Here is a 13,374-nt window from a genome sequence, read left to right as displayed (position 1 = left end):
AAATGGGAGGGTTGCGTGAACCTGGGAGATGGAGGCTGCAGTGAGTTGTGATCATGTCACTGCACTCCAGCCTAGGTGACAGAGTGAGATTCTGACTCAAAAACAAAACAAAACAAAAAATTTGGTCGAATCTGTGGATGTAGAGCCTGGGGATACAGAGAGCTGATTGTTATTTTTGTCTCATACTATAGTTTTAAAATATAATTCTTTGGTTTCAACCCTATCCTTTCCTTACATTTTATGTTATTACTATTTTCTTGAACACAGATAGCGGCCATAGTTTACTTTATTTTCCAAACAGATGTATGATGTATGTTTGTATTGTTGAAGGATTCACTTTGTCTTTTTGGAAGATGCTTAGGTATTTGTGGGTTTTATTGTTAATAAGTACTCTAAAGAAATAATGAAAACAAAATATTATGTGTGGAATTGGCACACAAGTAGAAACGATAGCCTTATTAGTGTTGGCTTGTTTTTACAAATATTATATATACTTCTCTTAAGAGTTCACAGAAAAAAAAAAGCATTTTGAAACAAGTTTTTTATTACCAAAAGTGTAAAGCAAAAGAATAGAAGAACCTATATTAATCTCCAAATTATTTAAAAATATTGTCTGAGGGCTATAGTTTGTAAAGATAAGAACCCAACATGTTGTATCCAGTCATCCAGTCTATTAAAACCAGAAGAAATGGAAGAGATACTTTGATAAGTGTTCTGCCTGTTTTAACCTTGAATGCTGTTATGGGGGGAAGGGAGGAGGGGGATGCTGCTCTATCTGTTTCATTGGCTTAGGCTTTTTCATGCTGAGAGAAATCAATACTTTTGAGTCGTTGCATGACAGAGGAATCGCTTCAGAATTAAAGGTGGCTGTCACACATTGTCATTGGTTGACTTTTGTTTGCTGTTGAGATTTTTTAAGCTTTCATTTTTCTGTCTTTTCTATGAGTCTTTCTGAGTTTCTGTAGATAGCTTTTTTTTTTTTTAAAAAAAAAAAAGATCACGCTTTAAGGTAAGGGATCAAGTACAAAGACCTCCAAAAGTGAAATACTGAGAAACTTCTTCATTTATTGTCCCTGAAGTGATTTCACTTTTAAATTGTTTTCAGTGAGACAAGTAATTTATAGTGTAAGTGATTTTGAGACAAATTGAGAAGTAAAGTACTACACTTAAACATGTGTTTAGCAAAAGCAATGCTTGGTTAACTAAAAATGTAATAATCTGTTTGTAGCCATGGAAAAGAAAGAAAGTCCTGACATGGAATGATGTACAGTTTGATTCCATTGTATAGGAATGACATCTTACTCTAAACAGTGACTACCTCTGTAGAAAGCAACTGACCAAACAGGGAGGAAGTAGAAGAGAGAAAATTTCTTTTTCTTTTTTATGTTGTTGTTCTTTATTTGTTTTTAAAAGCAAGTATGTGTTTCTTTTAAAAGTCTTTAAAAGAGATTTTAAATACAAAACTTCTGAGACCAAAACAAATTGTTTAATTAACATTAAACATTATTAATTTAGGAAAAGGGCTTGCTATTTTAGCATTAAAATTGTGTGGTTTATTTTTATTTCAAAACTTAACAAGAACTTAATTGCAAACTTAATAAAAATTTGCTTTTTATAACCTATTTCTTAAAAATCCTATTACTCTGAGAACCTAACTTTAGAAACAATGTATGTTTAACATCATTAATTTAATTTTTTTGTGATACTGAAACAAAGAGTTTGTGGGAAGTCTTCTAACCTTCCAATCACAACCCCTTTTTGCCCTGTTAAGGTAACCACTGTTCTGAATTTTATGGTTGACATTTGCTTTTGTTGTATTCTTTCAAAACTTAAGTATGTGTCTTTTAGCACTATAATTTATTGCCCAATTTTTGACCCTTATATAAATGGAATCATAAAACATGTATTTTATTCTGGAAATTTTATTTCAACATTATGTTTCCAACATTTAATTATTTTCTTACATTTTTCAACTCCACTTTCATTACTACATAGTATTCCGTTATGTATAGACTGCTAGCTGTTCATTACCTCTTTCTACTGTTGATAGGTAATTGGATTATTTCCAATTTTTAGCTATTCCAAATATGTAGACCATTAGTTTTTAAATAATCTCTTCTGTTTGTTTGGTTGTTTTCAGTGTTTAGCTATTATGAATAATGCACTTTGAATATTTTATATGTCTGGCGTACATCCTCATGCATTTCTGTGTAGTGGAATTACTTGATTACAAAATGTTCATATTTTCACTTTTAATAGATATTGTCACACTATCTTGCAAAAGTGTATACCACTCCCAGCCTCAGTGTAGAGTTGTTCTCATTATTCAGCATTCTCATCAACAGTTGACTGCTGATTTTTATTTTGGCATTCTGATGTACTTTTATTTTGAATTTTTAAAAGAATTGAGTCTATTCTCCTGCTTGTTATATATTATCTATTTTTTACTTTTGTGAAGTACATGTTGCTCTCTTACCCAGTTTCTTATTGGTTATCTGTCTCTTCCTCATTGATTTGTAGAAGGTATTTACCTATTTGCTATATGAGCCTATTTTTTGGTATTAGTATTTTAACTGCTTTCTCCATCTATACCTTGTCCATCCACTTTTTAAAAACTTCTTGCTGGGTGCGGTGGCTCATGCCTGTAATCCCAGCACTTTGGGAGGCCGAGGTGAGTGGATTGCTTGCGCATAGGAGTTCGAGACCAGCCTGGGCAACATAGTGAGACCTCATCTCTACAATAAATAGAAAAAATTAGCTGTGCATGGTGGTGCGTGCCTCTAGTCCCAGCTACTTGGGGGACTGAAGTGGCAGGATCACTTGAGCCCAAGAGATTGAGGTTGCAGTGAGCCAAGATCACACCACTGCACTCCAGCCTAGACAACAGAGTGAAATCCTGCCTGAAACAAACAAACAAACAAACACTTCTTAAATAAACTTTATTGAAGTATAGTTTGCATGTAATACAATTTTAAGTATACAGTTTGAGGAGTTTTGATAAAGGTGTATATCTGTGGTTTTACCATTATAATAAAGATATAGGAAATTTTGTCATCCTAGAGAATTCTCCTGTGATCCACTGTGGTCAATTCCTCTCCATATACTCATATCCAATCCCAGACAACCAGTGATCTGATTTCTGTTATTATAGATAATTTTATCTGCTATAAAATTTTATATACATGGAATCAAATAGTAGGTACTCTGGATTATTTTGGTCAGCATAAACTTTTTGATATTCGTTCACATTGTTGTGTGTATTATTGGTTTGTTTTTTTAAATACTAAGTTGAATTATTTTGTTTATCCATTCAGCTATAGGCAGACATTGGGTTGTTTTCAGTGTCTGACTTTTATGACTAAATGCACCATGGGCATTTTCATACAAGTTATTTTTGTAGAAATGTGTTCTTATTCCTTTTGAGGAAATACCTAGGAGTAAGATTGCTATATGCTACTGTAAATGTATGTTTAAGCTTACAAGAAATTGACAAACTATTTTCCAAAGTAGTTGACGACTTTACAATTCAACCACCAAGGTAGGTATGAGAGTTCCAGTTGTTCCATGTCCTTGTCAGTGCTTGATATTGTAGCTCTTTTAAATTTCAGCCGGTCTAGTGGGTGTGTAGTGATAGCTTATTGTGATTTTTATTTGCATTTCTCTACTGACTAAGCATCTTCTCATGTGCTTATTAGCCATTCGTATATATTTGTGAAATGCCTGTTCAAATCCTGTGCTAATTATTTTTAATTAGGTTGTTTGTCTTATTGAGTTATATGAATTCTTTATATATTCTGTAAAGAATTCATTTGTCACTTACATGTATGTTAAATATTTTTTTCACAATTTGTGGCTTACCTTTCATTTTATAAATGGTTCTTTTAAAGAGCAGGTGTTGGGCCGGGCATGGTGGCTCACGCCTGTAATCCCAGCACTTTGGGAGGCCGAGGCGGGCAGATCATGAGGTCAAGAGATCGAGACCATCCTGGCTAACATGGTGAAACCCCGCCTCTACTAAAAAAATACAAAAAATTAGCCGGGCGTGGTGGCGGGCGCCTGTGGTCCTAGCTACTCGGGAGGCTTAGGCAGGAGAATGGCATGAGCCTGGGAGGTGGAGCTTATAGTGAGCTGAGATTGAGCCACTGCACTCCAGCCTGGGCGACAGAGCGAGACTCTGTCTAAAAAAAGAAAAAGACTAGGTGTTTTGAATTTTGATAAAGTTTATTTTGTCAGTTTTTAAATTCTTGTGATTTTCTTCCATGCTTTCTGTTATGCTGTCCAGTCTAACAACACTGCCTATCCCAAAGTTATAAAAAAAATTCTGCTGTTGTGTTTTGGAAATGTTATAGTTTTAACTTCTAGATTTATATCCTTGATCCAGTTTGAATTAAGTATTTTTTGTATGATATTAGGTGAAAGAAAAGATTCTTCTTTTTTTTTTCTCATGTGGATAGCCAGGTGTTTCAGTACCAGTTGTTTCTTCATTTTGTCATCTCTTTCTTCATCTAATAACCAGTGCTCTTCATTTCTAGTTTTATAGTATGGTGGGAAGGGTGTAAAGTCTTACAACTTTGTTTTCTAAAGTTACTTTGCTGTTATTACCTTTTTTTTTTTTTTTTTTTTTTTGAGATGGAGTCTTGCTGTATTGCCAGGCTGGAGTGTAGTGGCGTGATCTCGGCTCACTGCAACCTCTAACTCCGTGGTTTAAACGATTCTCCTGCCTCAGCCTCCTGAGTACCTGGGATTACAGGCATGTGCCACCATGCCAAGCTACTTTTTTTGTATTGTTAGTAGAGATGGGGGTTTCACCTTGTTTTCTAGCATGGTCTCGATCTCCTGACCTTGTGATCTACCTGCCTTGGCCTCCCAAAGTGCTGGGATTACAGGCATGAGCCACCGCGCCCGGCCTACCTTCTGTTTTTATATATGTTTTAGAATCAGCTTTTCAGTTTTATAAAAATTGCTAAAAATTTTTATTAAGATTGTGTTGAATATATAAAATCAATTTTTAAAATGTTGAATCTTTAAATCTATAAACTGTATATTTTGTATATATAAATTGTATATTTCTTCATTTATCTATCTTCTTAATTTCTCTTAACAATATTTTATGGTTTTATTTTTTATAAGATCTGTATAAATTTTAAAATATAGCTAAGTATTTCATATTTTTCATGCTATTGTAAATTTTTTTTTCATTATTATTTCTTCTTCTTTTTGGCTTTGTCACCCAGGCTGGAGTGCAGTGGCACAATCTCGGCTTGCTGCAGCCTCTGCTTCCAGGGCTCAAGCCATCCTCCCACCTCAGCCTCCCAAGTAGCTAGGACTAAAGGTGCATGCCACCACACCTGGCTAATTTTTGTATTTTTGTAGCTATGGGGTTTCACCATGTTGCCCATGCTGGTCTTCAACTCTTATGCTCAAGCGATCCTCCCATCACAGCCTCCCTAAGTGCTGAGATTACAGATGTGAGCCATCTTGCCCGGCCTCGGTATTATTTCCTCTTAAATGTTTGGTGGAATTAACCGATATAACCATGTGGGCCTGAGATTTCTTTATGGTAAAGTAGTTAAGTTCAATTTCTTTAATAGAGAATATATCTATTAACATTTTCCATTTCTGTTTTTTTTTTTTAAATCTTTTAGGACTTTGAAAAATATTTATTTATTTATTTATTTATTATACTTTAAGTTCTGGGATACATGTGCAGAATGTGCAGGTTTGTTACATAGTTATACATGTTCCATGGTGGTTTGCTGCACCCATTAACCTGTCATCTACATTAGGTATTTCTCTTAATGCTATCCCTCCCCTTGCCCTCCATCTGCGGACAGGCCCTGGTGTGTGAAGTTCCCCTTTTCATGCCCATATGTTCTTATTGTTCAACTCCCACTTATGAGTGAGAACATGCGGTGTTTGGTTTTCTGTTCTGGTGTTAGTTTGCTGAGAATGATGGTTTCCAGCTTCATCCATGTCCCTGCAAAGGTTATGAACTCATTCTTTCTTATGGCTGCACAGTATTCCATGGAGTATATGTGTCACATTTTCTTTATCCAGTCTAACATTGATGGACATTTGGGTGGTTCCAAGTCTTTGCTGTTGTGAATAGTGCCACAATAAACACACTTGTGTATGTGTCTTTATAGTAGAATGATTTATAATCCTTCGGGTGTATACCCAGTAATGGGATTGCTGGGTCAAATGGTATTTCTAGTTCTAGATCCTTGAGAAATTGCCATACTGTCTTCCACAATACTTGAATACTTGAACTAATTTATACTCCCTCCAACAGTGTAAAAGCGTTCCTGTTTCTCCATATCCTTTCCAGCATCTGTTGTTTCCTGATTTTTTAATGATCGCCATTCTAACTGGCATGAGATGGTATCTCATTGTGGTTTTGATTTGGATTTCTCTAATGACCAGTGATGATGAGCTTTTTTTCATATGTTTGTTGGCCACATAAATGTCTTCTTTTGAAAAGTGTCTGTTCATATCCTTCACCCACTTTTTGATGGGATTGTTTCTTTCTTGTAAATTAGTTTAAGTTCCTTGTAGATTCTGGAAATTAGCCCTTTGTCAGATGGATAGATTGGAAAAATTTTCTCTCATTCTGTAGGTTGCCTGTTTACCCTGATGATAGTTTCTTTTGCTGTGCAGAAGCTCTTTAGTTTAATTAGATCCCATTTGTCAATTTTGACTTATGTTGCCATTGCTTTTCGTGTTTTAGTCATGAAGTCTTTGCCCATGCCTATGTCCTGAATGGTATTGCCTAGGTTTTCTTCTAGGGTTTTTATGGTTTTAGGTCTTATGTTTAAATGTTTAATCCATCTTGGACTGATTTTTGTATAAGGTGTAAGGAAGGGGTACAGTTTCAGTTTTCTGCATATGGCTAGCCAGTTTTCCCAACACCATTTATTAAATAGAGAATCCTTTCCCCATTTCTTGTTTTTGTCAGGTTTGTCAAAGATGAGATGGTTGTAGATGTGTGGTGTTATTTCTGAGGCCTCTGTTCTGTTCCATTGGTCTTACATCTCTGTTTTGGTACCAGTACCATGCAGTTTTGGTTACTGTAGCCTTTTAGTATAGTTTGAAGTCAAGTAGTGTGATGCCTCCAGCTTTGTTCTTTTTGCTTAGAATTATCTTGTCTATATGAGCTCTTTTTTGGTTCCATATGAAATTTAAAGTAGTTTTTTCTAATTCTGTGAAGAAAGTCATTGGTAGTTTGGTGGGGATAGCATTGAATCTATAAATTAATTTGGGTAGTATGGCCATTTTCATGATATTGATTCTTCCTATCCATGAGCATGGAATGTTTTTCCATTTGTTTGTATCCTCTCTTACTTTCATGCAAAGGATGAATAGTAAAATTAGGTAGAGCCATGACATCCGGAAGGAAAAATTAAATATTGTCTCTATTCATTTACATTTAAAGAGCTAAAATGGTCGCTTTGTCTATTTACTGTGAGTGACTGAATTTCTTCTGTGGAAGTTTATTTATCCTATATTGAGTTCTTCATTCTTTGGTTATAAATCTTAGGTTTCTTTAGCAATAATCACATAAAATAGAATTGTTCCCCAAATGCTTATTTTTTTCTTTTTATAGTCAAATATTTTGTGGCCATGTTGTGATGTTATATTATCTAGTTTATATAGTGCTTACAGTAGGAACACAGAAAAGTTGATATGAAACATAAAAAATTCTGCCTTAAAGTTGAATGAAAGTTTTAGATCTGACCGTTTATGTTACTGATAAATAGCAATATTTGTTAAGGTCTCTTGTACTTCCACTCAACCTCCAAATACAGGTATACATACATACACAAATATGTGTATTACAAATAAATAATATGTATTTGGTTCTAAAGTAAATATTTCTTATCTCCACATGACTTTGAACGATATTTCATACGTAGAATTTATTATTGGTTTTTAAATAAGAACATCTTCAAATACATTATAAGGACATTTAAAAAAATAGTTACAAGTTCATTATATCTTTATGAAACATTCTTGTATGGTTTTTTTTTTTATCATGTTTTTAGGTCAGATGTGACCGTAATGTTCCACAAAGAGACAGAGATTGATAATCAGGAAAGAATAGCCCTTTAATGTGATTTATATCTATAGATTTTATGTCAGATATGAAAAGTTGCTGTTCAAATTGTAAAGAAGGATCCATTAAAGAACGCTTTAAACCATTTTACCATTTAGCTTACCTTGAGCCCTTGTTTTTAGAATTATGCCTTTTAGAGCAAACTTTAATAGCTTGTCAAATGTTTACAAAATATAATTTGATGTTAAATTAATATAATATTAATAAGAGATAGAAATGATAAGCTATTTAATAATGTGTTTTTGGTTACTTTTAATGCTGTTTAATATGAAGGTTTGTGGTGTTTCATAGCATTTCAGAAACCAGTGATTTTCTAAATCTCATCAGTAGATTTGAATTTCCTGTTAGGTGAAGTTGGACAAGGACAGATATGGATATAGTAGAGAATGTTGAAAGTTTATGGTTCTGTGAATGTCTATCATTTCGTACTATTTGTTTTAGTGTATGGTTGGGTTAGATATGAAATAACCTATAGAATGCTTCTCAGTTCTTGAATGAATATATAAAAAACGACATATCAGTTGACATTTTTGTTACAATGAAATAATTTCCTAGTTGTCTTCACTTAAACTGCTGCCCTTTCATACATTTCTTAATCATTTTCTTTTATTTGCTCAAATCATATTTTTGACAAAGTGAACTCTTCTGTGGTTTGTTTGGGTCAATGTTTTTTAAAAATATAGTATATGAAATTTGCTTTTAATTTCTCATCAGTTATTCTAGTTCTTAGTAGGATTTATTTTCTCCACATCAGTGTTTAGATTAAATAAACAGTTTGCCTTTACCAGTGAACATCTCTCAGAGGTTGAACTCAGGTACTCTCAAGTACTCTCACAGAGGTTGCTCAGAATCTTCGGATTGATGCAATCTTAGATCTAATATAACCTGCTAATTTTGCAGATGAGGACATTTAGACCTAAAGAGGTAAATGAGTGAATTGATCAAGACTGACAGGAGATATTAGCAAGGGTGATACCGTAACCTGGTTTTTGTTTTGCTTCCCAGTCTTGTAGTCATTCATATAAGTATACTATGATTCCTGTGACTTTTTTCTATACTCATTCTGCATTCCAGAATTTCTTCAGTCTATTACTTGTTCTACCTGTATTTTGTACTTGGGTCAAACTCTCTTGCTTTGTCCCTCCCTGAAATTGATTAATGTTTTTCTGCCTTGCCTTTGCTTTAAAGGTTTCCTTTATTCCCACCCAAGACTAACTTCTAAAATTCCTCTTTATAAAATTCAGCTTTTCATCTCCCTAGCATAGTGTTTTGCACAGACCTAAGATATTTGATTCCTGGCCGAGCACAGTGGCTCATGCCTGTAATCCCAGCACTTTTGGAGCCCGAGGCAGGTGGATTGCCGGAGCTCAGGAATTCGAGACCAGCCTGGGCAACACGGTGAAACCCCATCTCTACTAAAATACAAAAAAATTAGCTGGGCGTGGCGGCGTGCACCTGTAGTCGCAGCTACTCGGGAGATCGAGGCAGGAGAATTGCTTGAACCCAGGAGGCGGAGGTTGCAGTGAGCCAGGAAGATCGCGCCACACTCCAGCCTGGGCGACAGAGCAAGACTGTCTCAAAAACGAAAAAATTATATATATATATATATTTGATTCCTTATGCATGTACATATACACCATGCAAAGGATGAATTGCTTTTGGTGTAAGGAACAAAAAAACCCCAATTTTTTGGATGTTTCTACTGGTTTACAATGAGCAGGAGTTTATTGGCTCTTAAAAAAAAATCTTTAAAAAGTCTCATAGGGGTTGGCTGGTCTTGAGAATTTGATTGATCCGGAAGTTCATGATCCTGGAATGAGCTCTATTTTTCTACAGTTTTCATAGTTCTGCTCTCGTTTTGGCCGTATCTTCAGGCCAGCTTCCCTCATGGTACAGAGAGCTTCCAGTACTCCTAGAATTTGCTGCTGCTTTTACACTCTGAGAGGAAGGAGGGAACCAACTGTCCAACAAAATCTTGAACTTTGCCCTACCTGTACCAGTTACATCAAGTGTCCTTCCCTAATCCAGTTTGCCAGTGTGGGTGTGATTATTACCTGATTGGTTCAGGACAATCAGGACTCCTGTTTGTTGCTGGGGTGGTGGTGGGAGTAGTGTGTGGCAGCAATCTATCGAAACTGGTATACTGTAGGAGAGGCAAGCCTCCACAATATATATTCCATACGTAAACTAGTGATATTTATGCCAACATCAAGTTTATGTTACTTATCTATCAAAGGATATGTGTGTGGGGGTGGGGGAGAGGACTCCAGTAGACACTGAGTAGAAAAAAGGACCAAGTTTACATCCATCTTTGTTTTCTTATTTTAAATAATGCCTTAACTACAGTATCATAAACATGACACCACAAGTATCCGAATTCCAAAAGAAGAGAAATAAGCATTTTGGAAACTAGCAATTATAGTGTATCTGATTACTGACAAATAATTCTAAGGTTTTTTTTTTTGGTAAAATTGATGATATCTAAGATAGTACTTTTCAGACTTTGATGTATATAAATTGCCTGGGAATTAAAATTCAAACACAAAGTGAATAGATTTGGGGTGGGGCCTGAGACTCTGCATTTTAAATAAGATCCCAGGCAATCCCAGAGCTCTTGGTACATTTTGCTAGGACTTAAAAGACCAAAGAGTTTCATGTTCTAAAGGTATTTAGAACTAGCTCAATTTACTATTGTAAGCTGCTATTGTTTCTTTTCTGGCCCTGTGCAGTGGCCTCATAACTGCCAACTTCACTTCTCTTGTCCCACTACAATCCATTCTCTAAATAGCAGCTATATGATCATTTTAATATGTAAATTTATCACTTCACTGCATAAAACTTTCCACTGGGATTCCATTACATTTGAATAAAATCTAAACTCCTTACCATAATACAAATGATGTAGCCCTGGCCTGCCTTTTGAAAATTATTTCTTACCATTATTCTCCTTATTCACTATGTCTCAAGTCCTTTGCAACTTCACTTCATGCTGTTTGTCATTCTGGGCCCCTGCTTCTTACAAGACTGTCTTTGTCTCATTGTTCAGATCTCTACTTGAATGTTTACCACTTCTGAGTGTATCTCATGATTGACTTCACAGAAGTAAATTCTTGTGGGATGTTTTATTGAGACAGTAGATCACTAAATCTCAGTTAGGTGAATGAGGAATGTAAAAGTAGATTTAAAATTTTGGTTGTTTTGATTTAGAGTAAAGATAATTTCATAATGGATTTTAAAGGTTTTTTTCACATTTTTTATAGTATTATTTTTTTCTCTCCAAGTCACTGTGTGCCCAGTATTCTGCAGACAAACGAGAAGATGAGAAGATGTGTGATCATTTGATAAGAGCAGCAAAATATCGTGACCACGTGACAGCAACTCAACTAATCCAGAAAATTATCAACATTCTCACAGACAAGCATGGAGCCTGGGGAAATTCTGCAGTGAGGTAAAGGGATACCTTTAGGATTTGGCCACTGATTTTCTGTAGATGGCTTAGGTTTAAATAAATGACTTTGGATATGATCAAAGCCAGATGAAGAAGAGAGTAATTTAATTTTGTCTTTCATCATCTCTATGAATTTAAAGCCAAAGAGAAGGAGAAAATCAGTATGGGTACAATTATGGATCTTTATAGATCCATATTTATCCAATCAGCATGTGTACAATTATGGATCTTTGTAGATCAGTTTCCTCAACTACTTCCAAAATAATATTTGCTTTATCTACTTATTCCTTTTGAAATGAATTATTAAGGGAAGCAGTTAAACTATCTTACTATCTACACTTATAGCTAAATTTTTATGTATATAACATTTTATTTTAAAAAACTATGCTCTTTTTATATTTTTTAGTTATTTGAAAGTAAGCATATTTTCAAAGTATGATTTCGAAAATACAATAAAATGATTTTTTTCTTATGTTGCAAATTTCAGGACTGTGATGATAAACTTGGTTAAATGCCTTCTTTAAAATTTTACTCAGTATATCTACCTTCTTTTAAGATAGCCAAACTGGACATGCTGTTGTTGATTTTACTTTATAGAAACAAAATAATTAAATTGCCTTTAAGACTAAGGAACTTGGACGAATTATATATCCTCCATGGAATATTTTATGCTACAAATTTCAGGAACATGTGTTGACTCTTTTAAGTGAAGTTAATGACAAAAAGTTTTTATTTTGCTATTAGAAAACATTATATTTTAATTTCTAATTTTTGCCCAACTTTTTCTAGAAGACAACAAAAACAAAAATAGTGAATTACTTGTATATTATGTTAGAGTGTAATTTGCTTCCATTTGTGTTTTAATCAACTTATGTGTCTATCAGACATCAAAATCCAGTGTTAGAAATTTTCCAGTATAAAGAAAAAAATTTTAACTTTTAGAAAAGTAAACTTCCAAAATTTGCATTGAAAGTTACTTGTATAAAGTATTCACTAATATAGAATAAATGTAGCATGTGATATTTATTACAAATAATATTTGCATATAATGAATTATATTTCTGGGTACCTAATTTTTGATATTCAGAGAAAGAAAGGCAAGTCAAGGTCTTGAGATCAAAAGGGCAGCCAACAGGAACCATGTTTGTTTGTTTGTTTTAATCTTATTTCAGTTGATCTGCAGGTGCAAGAGTGGTTATGGAAATAACATGTATTCATGGGTCAGTGATCTCTGGTGCCTTATCTTACAACATCTAAAAGCCCATGGCGAGGAGAATGGAGGAGTGTTGTATTGAGGGTTTTAGAGTTTCAAAGTGCTTTATTATTACAGATTTGATATCATTTTGACATCAGATACTGAATAAATTAGGATATTACTCTGATGCATAGTGCCTGACACATAGTAGGAACTCAATGTGCGTTTGTTGAATCTTTTTAAAAAGTTATTCTTTTCACCCAAAAGGTTTTGCAGTTTTAAAATAAAAACATTTAGATAACTTACGTCAAGCGTTTCATGGGTTATTTTGATGGGATCAAAATTCTTTCTGTTAATAGCTGTACCTTTGTATAGCATAGTATACATGTGGTATCAAAAGGAAAACATGGTTTTCCTGAAGTGATTTTGGTGTAATAAAATATCTTGGAGAGCTAAATGGCCCATGAAATGTATTTATGTAGAAATAATTAGTGTTTCAGTAATAGAGATGTTCTAAGGCATCAACTCTATTATTCATTAAGCCAGAAACAACTGAAATAAATTTTGAAATTTTAATATTTCTGCAAGTCCACAGAACAAAATATCTTTTACTTTTTC

General features: G+C 34.2%; 1 protein-coding gene across 2 annotated transcripts in view; it reads left to right on the top strand.

The window, feature by feature from the left end:
• Positions 1-13,374, top strand: part of LRBA (LPS responsive beige-like anchor protein) — a 763,816-nt gene that overhangs the window by 343,004 nt on the left and 407,438 nt on the right. For both annotated transcript variants that reach the window (XM_024245927.3, XM_054553557.2), the window contains exon 36: positions 11,395-11,561. In XM_024245927.3, coding sequence (XP_024101695.2) covers positions 11,395-11,561 — 167 coding nt within the window. The remainder of the gene's footprint in view (positions 1-11,394; positions 11,562-13,374) is intronic.

The sequence above is a fragment of the Pongo abelii genome, chromosome 3 (genome assembly GCF_028885655.2).
Source record: "Pongo abelii isolate AG06213 chromosome 3, NHGRI_mPonAbe1-v2.0_pri, whole genome shotgun sequence".
NCBI lineage: Eukaryota > Metazoa > Chordata > Mammalia > Primates > Hominidae > Pongo > Pongo abelii.
Note: the sequence above shows the minus strand (reverse complement) of the source record. Positions and strands in the feature narration are given on the sequence as shown.